This window comes from Brachyistius frenatus, unplaced genomic scaffold (genome assembly GCF_029030835.1).
Source record: "Brachyistius frenatus isolate BFR_SWC_R1_liver_20210118 unplaced genomic scaffold, ASM2903083v1 Contig_403, whole genome shotgun sequence".
NCBI lineage: Eukaryota > Metazoa > Chordata > Actinopteri > Embiotocidae > Brachyistius > Brachyistius frenatus.
In genome coordinates, this window is record NW_027211002.1 from 67,976 (window position 1) to 77,500 (window position 9,525).

At 48.9% G+C, this 9,525-nt stretch overlaps 1 protein-coding gene across 2 annotated transcripts in view; it reads right to left on the minus strand.

The window, feature by feature from the left end:
• Positions 1-57: 57 nt before the first annotated feature.
• The window catches only part of fhip2b (FHF complex subunit HOOK interacting protein 2B), an 11,085-nt gene continuing 1,617 nt past the window's right edge, over positions 58-9,525 (minus strand). For both annotated transcript variants that reach the window (XM_069724964.1, XM_069724963.1), the window contains exons 3-18: positions 9,506-9,525; positions 8,918-8,998; positions 8,730-8,834; positions 8,504-8,623; positions 7,874-8,023; positions 7,221-7,402; positions 6,982-7,093; positions 6,765-6,841; positions 6,469-6,625; positions 5,264-5,424; positions 5,052-5,177; positions 4,758-4,848; positions 1,984-2,130; positions 1,553-1,693; positions 1,302-1,402; positions 58-1,154 (exon numbers count right to left, since the gene is read on the minus strand). The exon at positions 9,506-9,525 is cut by the window's right edge and continues 66 nt beyond it. In XM_069724964.1, the coding sequence (XP_069581065.1) occupies positions 1,034-1,154; positions 1,302-1,402; positions 1,553-1,693; positions 1,984-2,130; positions 4,758-4,848; positions 5,052-5,177; positions 5,264-5,424; positions 6,469-6,625; positions 6,765-6,841; positions 6,982-7,093; positions 7,221-7,402; positions 7,874-8,023; positions 8,504-8,623; positions 8,730-8,834; positions 8,918-8,998; positions 9,506-9,525 (1,892 nt within the window). In that variant the 3' untranslated portion in view covers positions 58-1,033. The remainder of the gene's footprint in view (positions 1,155-1,301; positions 1,403-1,552; positions 1,694-1,983; positions 2,131-4,757; positions 4,849-5,051; positions 5,178-5,263; positions 5,425-6,468; positions 6,626-6,764; positions 6,842-6,981; positions 7,094-7,220; positions 7,403-7,873; positions 8,024-8,503; positions 8,624-8,729; positions 8,835-8,917; positions 8,999-9,505) is intronic.

Below are 9,525 nucleotides of genomic sequence, written 5' to 3' on the forward strand. Positions count from 1 at the left end.
TTTACACACACACACACACACACACACACACACACACACACACACACACACACACACACACACACACACACACACACACTTCTTCAGTTGTTGAATCAATATTGATTTTAATAATCAGGAACATCTGTCTCCAGGTCCAGATGTGGACCTGTGAAGGATCTTTAGCATCCACATACTTTGTTTTTATTTGAGCTGCAGATGTGTCTCTCTCTTTGAGGTTTTCAAAATAAAAGTCTGATCTCAGTTTGAAACAAACAGGAAGAATAAAGAACAACAAAATGAAGTTTTATGATTCTGAAGAAAGGTTTTAAATATTTGGAGTAAAACTTCAAACGCCGTGAAACATTTCAATCTTTTCACATTTAAATAAAGTCCCAACTAAGGGTAAAGGTCAGAGGTCATGGGATCCAGGTCCAGCATCCTGCAGGTTCTCCTCTGATGTGTTCTAGTACAGAAGCCCAGAGTTCAACATTAAACACATTAAAAAGATTTGATGTGATTTATGTAGTAAAAATATTTTTACGTTAATCTGAGAAATTATTTTAAGTTTTAACATGTTTTTTATTAAAAAAAAAGTTTGTATTTCATGACAAATTTTTTTTTTTTTTGGTGATGTCATCATTTGTAAACATAAACAAACGTTTTTCTAGTTCTTAATTAAACTAAAATCATCTTTGGAGTCAGATCTCTGTCGTCTGATTGGCTGCAGGTTAAGAGTCTCACCGGCTGCAGCAGCCAATGAGAAAAAGAAAAAGGAACCAGGTGTGTGAAACCAGGTGTGTGATTGGCCGGAAAGTGAGAGGGGGGTGGGACTAAACCGGGACCATTGAGAGGGTCTTTATGAAACCAAACTGTTCTTTTGACTTGTTCGGGCCTCAGTAGTCCTCAGAGACACGAACGCTTTATGAAACCAGAACCACCTGGAGGTTCAGAGTCCAGGTGGACCCACAGAGTCCCACCTGGATCCAGGTGGACCTGTCGTCATGTCATCTGGCTGCAGATCAGATGGACCTGTTATCCAGAGATACCAGGTCTAAGGGGTCCAGGTGGGTCGGTCCTGGTCCAGTGGCAGCTTGACGAAGGCGATGGCGGCGAGCTCCTTACAGAACTCCTCGAGGACGATGACTCCTCTCAGCAAAGTCAGGTGTTCAAGTCTGAGGACACACCCACAGGTAAACTCACCTGTCTGTCTGTCTGTGACATTATCATGATGATCAACTTTAGTTAAAATGTTTCTATCATCAAACAGCAGATTGACCTGACAGATAGACAGTTAGTCAGACAGACAGATGGGTAGTTACCCAGTGTTGTGGCTCAGTCCCAGCAGGTGTCTCCTGGTGTCCAACAGTCTGTCTGTCATCTTAGAGACTTGCTGTGTCCTCTGCATCAACTCTCCCATCACCTGAGAGACAGACAGGCAGGCGAACACGGAGAGGGAGACAGGTACCAGGTGATCTCATGGTGAGCAGCAGTGACAGTGAGATGAAGCCTTTGTATTCAGTGTGTGAGACAGGCAGACAGAGAGATGACTGCCTGTCTCTGTGTGTCTCACCCTGATAAGGACAGAGAAGAGCGACCTGGAGCAGTGAGACAGGTGTATGTAGGGGTTGAGCAGATATTCGTGTAGCAGTGGGTGGCTGAAGGCCGACAGCCGGGAGAGAACAGCCGTCAGCTGCAGGTTCAACTCGTACGGCTGAAACACACAACATCATCACACAGGACACACCTGCATAGGTGAGTCAGCAGGTACTAGGTGAGGTGAGACAGGTGTGTGAGAGGAGAGACCATTCTGTGTGTGTGTGTGTGTGTGTGTGTGTGTGTGTGTGTGTGTGTGTGTGTGTGTGTGTGTGTGTGTGTGTGTGTGTGTGTGTGTGTGTGTGTGTGTGTGAGAGAGAGGGGAGACAGGCATGTCTGTGAGGTGAGACAAGACAGATGTGAGGTGAGACGAGAAAGGTGTGTGTGAGGGGAGACAGGTCTGTGTACCTGCTCCAGGATGCGTCCCAGTCGGTTGAAGAGAACTTTAAGCAGGTGACCTTCAAAGAAGTCTTCCTCCTCCCCTGAGGGGGGGTTGGGAGGGGGGAGACCTAGTGGCCAATCCCAGGACAGAGAGAGAGCCTGACACTGAGTCACCTGTTGGGGGAGGAGCCAGACAGGTGTGGTAAGGTGTGAAGGTGAGGTGAGACAGGTGTGTTTGTTCAAACTCCTCGCAAGTAGAGGACAACACTGTGTGTGTTATTGCTGACCAGTGTGTGTGTGTTATTGCTGACCAGTGTGTGTGTGTTATTGCTGACCAGTGTGTGTGTTATTGCTGACCAGTGTGTGTGTGTTATTGCTGACCAGTGTGTGTGTGTTATTGCTGACCAGTGTGTGTGTTATTGTGTGTGTGTGTTATTGCTGACCAGTGTGTGTGTGTTATTGCTGACCAGTGTGTGTGTTATTGTGTGTGTGTGTTATTGCTGACCAGTGTGTGTGTGTTATTGCTGACCAGTGTGTGTGTGTTATTGCTGACCAGTGTGTGTGTTATTGTGTGTGTGTGTTATTGCTGACCAGTGTGTGTGTGTGTGTTATTGCTGACCAGTGTGTGTGTGTGTGTTATTGCTGACCATTGTGTGTGTGTTATTGCTGACCAGTGTGTGTGTGTTATTGCTGACCAGTGTGTGTGTGTTATTGCTGACCAGTGTGTGTGTGTTATTGCTGACCAGTGTGTGTGTTATTGCTGACCAGTGTGTGTGTGTTATTGCTGACCAGTGTGTGTGTTATTGCTGACCAGTGTGTGTGTGTGTTATTGCTGACCAGTGTGTGTGTGTGTTATTGCTGACCATTGTGTGTGTGTGTGTTATTGCTGACCAGTGTGTGTGTTATTGCTGACCATTGTGTGTGTGTGTGTGTTATTGCTGACCAGTGTGTGTGTGTTATTGCTGACCAGTGTGTGTGCTGATTGCTGACCAGTGTGTGTGTGTGTGTTGTGTGTATTGCTGACCAGTGTGTGTGTGTTATTGCTGACCAGTGTGTGTGTGTGTTATTGCTGACCAGTGTGTGTGTATTGCTGACCAGTGTGTGTGTGTTATTGCTGACCAGTGTGTGTGTGTTATTGCTGACCAGTGTGTGTGTGTGTTATTGCTGACCAGTGTGTTGCTGACCAGTGTGTGTGTGTGTGTGCTGACCAGTGTGTGTGTGTTATTGCTGACCAGTGTGTGTGTGTTATTGCTGACCAGTGTGTGTGTGTTATTGCTGACCAGTGTGTGTGTGTGTTATTGCTGACCATTGTGTGTGTGTGTGTTATTGCTGACCAGTGTGTGTGTGTTATTGCTGACCAGTGTGTGTGTGTTATTGCTGACCAGTGTGTGTTATTGCTGACCAGTGTGTGTGTGTTATTGCTGACCAGTGTGTGTGTGTTATTGCTGACCAGTGTGTGTGTTATTGCTGACCAGTGTGTGTGTGTTATTGCTGACCAGTGTGTGTGTGTTATTGCTGACCAGTGTGTGTGTGTGTGTGACCAGTGTGTGTGTGTTATTGCTGACCAGTGTGTGTGTGTTATTGCTGACCAGTGTGTGTGTGTGTGTGTGTGTTATTGCTGACCAGTGTGTGTGTGTTATTGCTGACCAGTGTGTGTGTTATTGCTGACCAGTGTGTGTGTGTTATTGCTGACCATTGCTGACCAGTGTGTGTGTGTTATTGCTGACCAGTGTGTGTGTGTTATTGCTGACCAGTGTGTGTGTGTGTGTGTGTTATTGCTGACCAGTGTGTGTGTTATTGCTGACCAGTGTGTGTGTGTGTGTTATTGCTGACCATTGTGTGTGTGTGTGTGTTATTGCTGACCAGTGTGTGTGTTATTGCTGACCAGTGTGTGTGTGTTATTGCTGACCAGTGTGTGTGTTATTGCTGACCAGTGTGTGTGTGTGTTATTGCTGACCAGTGTGTGTGAGTGTGTGTGTTATTGCTGACCAGTGTGTGTGTTATTGCTGACCAGTGTGTGTGTTATTGCTGACCAGTGTGTGTGTGTGTGTGTGTGTATTGCTGACCAGTGTGTGTGTGTGTGTGTGTGTGTGTTATTGCTGACCAGTGTGTGTGTTATTGCTGACCAGTGTGTGTGTGTTATTGCTGACCAGTGTGTGTGTGTGTTATTGCTGACCAGTGTGTGTGTGTGTTATTGCTGACCAGTGTGTGTGTGTGTGACCAGTGTGTGTGTGTGTTATTGCTGACCAGTGTGTGTGTGTTATTGCTGACCAGTGTGTGTGTGTTATTGCTGACCAGTGTGTGTGTGTGTTATTGCTGACCAGTGTGTGTGTTATTGCTGACCAGTGTGTGTGTTATTGCTGACCAGTGTGTGTGTGTTATTGCTGACCAGTGTGTGTGTTATTGCTGACCAGTGTGTGTGTGTTATTGCTGACCAGTGTGTGTGTTATTGCTGACCAGTGTGTGTGTGTTATTGCTGACCAGTGTGTGTGTGTGTGTGTGTGTGTTATTGCTGACCAGTGTGTGTGTTATTGTGTGTGTGTGTTATTGCTGACCAGTGTGTGTGTGTGTTATTGCTGACCAGTGTGTGTGTGTGTGTTATTGCTGACCATTGTGTGTGTGTGTGTTATTGCTGACCAGTGTGTGTGTGTGTTATTGCTGACCAGTGTGTGTGTTATTGCTGACCAGTGTGTGTGTTATTGCTGACCAGTGTGTGTGTGTGTTATTGCTGACCAGTGTGTGTGTTATTGCTGACCAGTGTGTGTGTGTTATTGCTGACCAGTGTGTGTGTTATTGCTGACCAGTGTGTGAGCATCGTGGACATACGACTCGTATCCTCCTTCCTGCAGCAGCAAAGCTGATCGAACCTGAACAGGAACCAAACACAGGAAACTACACACACACACACACACACACACGAGCACACACACAGACACACGTTCTGATTGAAACATAAACCATTTGTTTATCATTATTTATCAATGTTATTATTTAATATTAATAATGGTTATATAATAATAGTGTATATATATATATTTATTTGTGTGTGTGTGTACATAAGTGTGAAGGTGAGATGTGGAGGACAGGTGAGTTACCTGTTGACGACATCATCAGCTGGTCCCAGAGCAGCTGGAGGAGGAAGAGGAGGAGGATGAGGAGGAGGATGAGGAGGAGGGAGAAGCTGAGAGTCAGAGAAGAAGAAGGGGTCCTCCTCCAGGTCTCTGAACACAGGACACGTGTCGTCTGTTATCAGGTACATACATGTTGTCTCAGAGGGACAACACATGGTCACACATTAAGAACCTACTCGCTGTCCTCGCTGTCCTCAGGCTGTCTGTCTTCCTGTCCAGCAGCAGCTAGAGACAAGTAACTCCGACTATGCAGGAAACCCAACACCAGGACGTCCAAAATGTCCCCGTGAGGCTTCTGTAGTAACTCGTCCACCAGAGACAGAGACACCATGCTGATCTGAGGACAGACAGACAGACTCCTCATCAGGCTGACCAACTGGACACAGAGTGTCCCTCTGATTGGATAACTGTCTGTAGTTCTACTTACATCTGGCCTCACTTGGCCTCACTTGGGCCTCACCTGGTCTCACCTGGCCCTCACCTGGCCTCACCTGGGCCTCACCTGGCCCTCACCTGGCCTCACCTGGCCCTCACCTGGTCTCACCTGGCTCTCACCTGGCTCTCACCTGGCTCTCACCTGGCTCTCACCTGGCTCTCACCTGGCCCTCACCTGGCTCTCACCTGGCTCTCACCTGGCCCTCACCTGGCTCTCACCTGGCTCTCACCTGGCCCTCACCTGGCTCTCACCTGGCCCTCACCTGGCTCTCACCTGGCTCTCACCTGGCCCTCACCTGGCCCTCACCTGGCTCTCACCTGGCCCTCACCTGGCTCTCACCTGGCCCTCACCTGGCTCTCACCTGGCTCTCACCTGGCCCTCACCTGGCCCTCACCTGGCCCTCACCTGGCTCTCACCTGGCTCTCACCTGGCCCTCACCTGGCCCTCACCTGGCTCTCACCTGGCCCTCACCTGGCCTCACCTGGCCCTCACCTGGGCCTCACCTGGCCCTCACCTGGCCTCACCTGGCTCTCACCTGGCTCTCACCTGGCCCTCACCTGGCTCTCACCTGGCCCTCACCTGGCCTCACCTGGCCTCACCTGGCCCTCACCTGGCCCTCACCTGGCTCTCACCTGGCCCTCACCTGGCTCTCACCTGGCCCTCACCTGGCTCTCACCTGGCTCTCACCTGGCTCTCACCTGGCCCTCACCTGGCTCTCACCTGGCTCTCACCTGGCTCTCACCTGGCCCTCACCTGGCCTCACCTGGCCCTCACCTGGCCCTCACCTGGCCTCACCTGGCCCTCACCTGGCCCTCACCTGGCCCTCACCTGGCCCTCACCTGGTCTCACCTGGCCCTCACCTGGCCCTCACCTGGCCCTCACCTGGGCCTCACCTGGCCCTCACCTGGCCTCACCTGGGCCTCACCTAGTCTCATCTGATCTCACCTGGTCAGAGATGTGGTCGCAGTGCTGTAGCAGCAGGTGTGTCAGAGTCGGAGTGTGAAGCAGGAAGTGGACCAGCTGGTCCAGCAGAGACGAGGACCGGACCAGTCTGACAGCAGCACAAAGGACAGAGGTGGAGACCAGAACCTCCTGCTCACACCTGGTAGTCACAATAGTTCAACCGATCAACCGACTGACCAACCATCTAACTAACCAACCTCTGATTGGGTTAACTAACTAACTAACTAACTAACCTCACATGATGATGATGAAGATTCTAAAGAAGATGAAGAACTTACGTGTGCAGAAGCTTTGGTTGAAGAACCTCCACCAACCAGAGCTGATGAACACACTGAACTAACTTCACCACGAACACCTGATAATGCACACACACACACACACGCACACGCACACGCACACGCACACGCACACGCACACGCACGCGCACGCACAGATCATTGCATCACAACAAACAATCATGTTTATGATGTCATCAGTACTAACAGGTGAGGTTACCTGTGGTGCTTCTCTCATCAGGTGATCCAGGAAGTCAAACCAGCAGAAGAAGTTGGTCATGTGATCTGGATCCTCTGACCTGAGATCAGCGCTGCGGCGGGAAAACTGAGAGCTGATGGGAAACAGGAGACACTGCTGTAGTGCTGCTGGAACTGCACCTGTCAATCATTTGTCAATCACCTGACACACCTGTCAATCAGACACACCTGCTTCCTGAGTGTGTGTCTGTGTGTGTGTACCTCCACTCGGTGTGTGTCCATGTCTGCAGCTCTCCAGGCTCCAGACCCTCTAGGAGGGAGAAGAGGTCCGTTAGCCTCCCAGCCAGCAGCTCTCCCAGATGGGTGCGAGCGCTCAGCAGCTCCCCGGAGGATCCAGAGAGCAGCAGGAGGCTCTCGTAGGCCTTCAGCCTCACCGGCGCCCTCTGTGGACAGACGCCGTGATGACATGATATAAATGTCTGATCAATCAGCTGATCTGAGCTCCTGTCAGAGGATTGATGATGGCATCCTCCTCTTCATCAGCTTATCGTACGTACATCACATTCAGTTTGTTGTTGTCATTCTGATCAATAAAGTTCACAACTTTATTATTGCTGAATAATGAAGCTGCTTCAGTCTGGTTAGTTGGAGTTAAATAGTTAGGTTAGGTTAGGTTAGGTTAGGTTAGGTAGTTACTTTATTAATCCCCGAGGGGAATTTTTTTCCGCTACAGCAGCATACAGAAGAAATAAGATAATAATAGAAAGCAATAAAATAGCAGTAAAAAAATATAAAATATAAAATACACAGTATATATAGTATATACAGTACAGTACAGTATATATCTATATATATATTATATACAAACAGTATATATCTATATATATTATATACAAGTTAACTAGTTCACTGACCTGGCTCTTAACCAGCTGCAGCAGAGCAGAGAGCAGACCGCTCTCTGATTGGACAGAGCAGGAGGAAGATGGATCTGATTGGCTGCAGGGCTGTGGTGGCTCTGTGCTGTGATTGGAGGCCTGCCCGCTCTGCTGTGATTGGTCCAGAAGCTGAAACCACAAATTTGATTTTTATTTTTTTTTATTTTTTATTTTATTTTATACACTTTATTAATCCCCGAGGGGAAATGTCTTCACTACAGCAGGGGGGCTCTCAGGGGGGGCTCTCAGGGGGGAGCTGCTGCAGCAGGCTGCCACTAGGCGGCGCCAGGTAACCTAACCTGAGGTGCATGTTTTTGGATGATGGGAGGAAGACGGAGAACCCGGAGAGAACCCACGCAAGCACAGGGAGAACATGCAAACTCCGCACAGAAAGGCCCAGGACCGGATTCGAACCCAGAACCTTTTTGCTGTGAGGCGACAGTGCTAACCACTGCACTACCGTGCCGCCCCTAAATGATGTGACAGCCGTGACATCACGTGAAACAGGAAGTAGAGATTCTTATATTTGTGAGTGTGGGTGTCATGACAACTGCATGTTTGTCTCAGCAGGCAGAAAGGAGGCGGAGTCAGTCTGTGGCTGCTGGTTACCTCTAAGACGTATATGAGCGCGTGCGGATCCTGTTTGACTCTGGAGCAGACGACCAATAGGAACTGAGCTTCCTCCTTCTCAGTGAGGGAACCAGGAAGTGCACAGAGGCGAATCAGCTTCTGTGGGCGGAGCAGAGATGATTTGTGACACAGTGACATCATCAGCACGGTCAGCAGTCAGTCAATATCAGTGACGTCACAATGACGTCAGAGGTCCTTGGTTTACCTGAACAGGTCTGTAGACGTTGACCATATGCAGCAGATGTTTCTGCAGCTCAGACAGAAACCTGGAGAAGAATATCAGAACCTGCTGGGACATCCCAGGAGGGAACTGAGGAACAGAGGACAGACAATTTACTGAGGGACAGTCGACAGTGTGTCCTACAGTGCATCCTCCAGGTGTCCCTCTGTTACCTGAGCCTTTCCCAGCGTGCACAGCGTCTCCAGCAGCTTGTGTTGCAGCAGATACTCCAGACAGGGACCAGTGTCCTCCACCTGAAGACACATTACATTACATTTCATTTATCTGACTGTTTTCTCCAAAGACTTACAATCAGTTCATTTCAACATGAGGGTTCAAACCAGAACAACAGGAATCAAGAAAATATCATTTCTTCCAGAAAGCCAAACTACAAAGTTCTATCAGTAAGTTCTATTTTAAGATACTAAAGTTCTACTGCATCAACATGTAAGACAGACCAGCAGAGGACAGTGATGATGAAGAGGAAGGAGGACAGTGATGATGAAGAGGAAGGAGGACAGGGATGATGAAGAGGAAGGAGGACAGTGATGATGAAGAGGAAGGAGGACAGGGATGATGAAGAGGAAGGAGGACAGGGATGATGAAGAGGAAGGAGGACAGTGATGATGAAGAGGAAGGAGGACAGGGATGATGAAGAGGAAGGAGGACAGGGATGATGAAGAGGAAGGAGGACAGTGATGATGAAGAGGAAGGAGGACAGGGATGATGAAGAGGAAGGAGGACTGGGATGATGTCGTCACCTGCTGCTTCTCTTCGTACA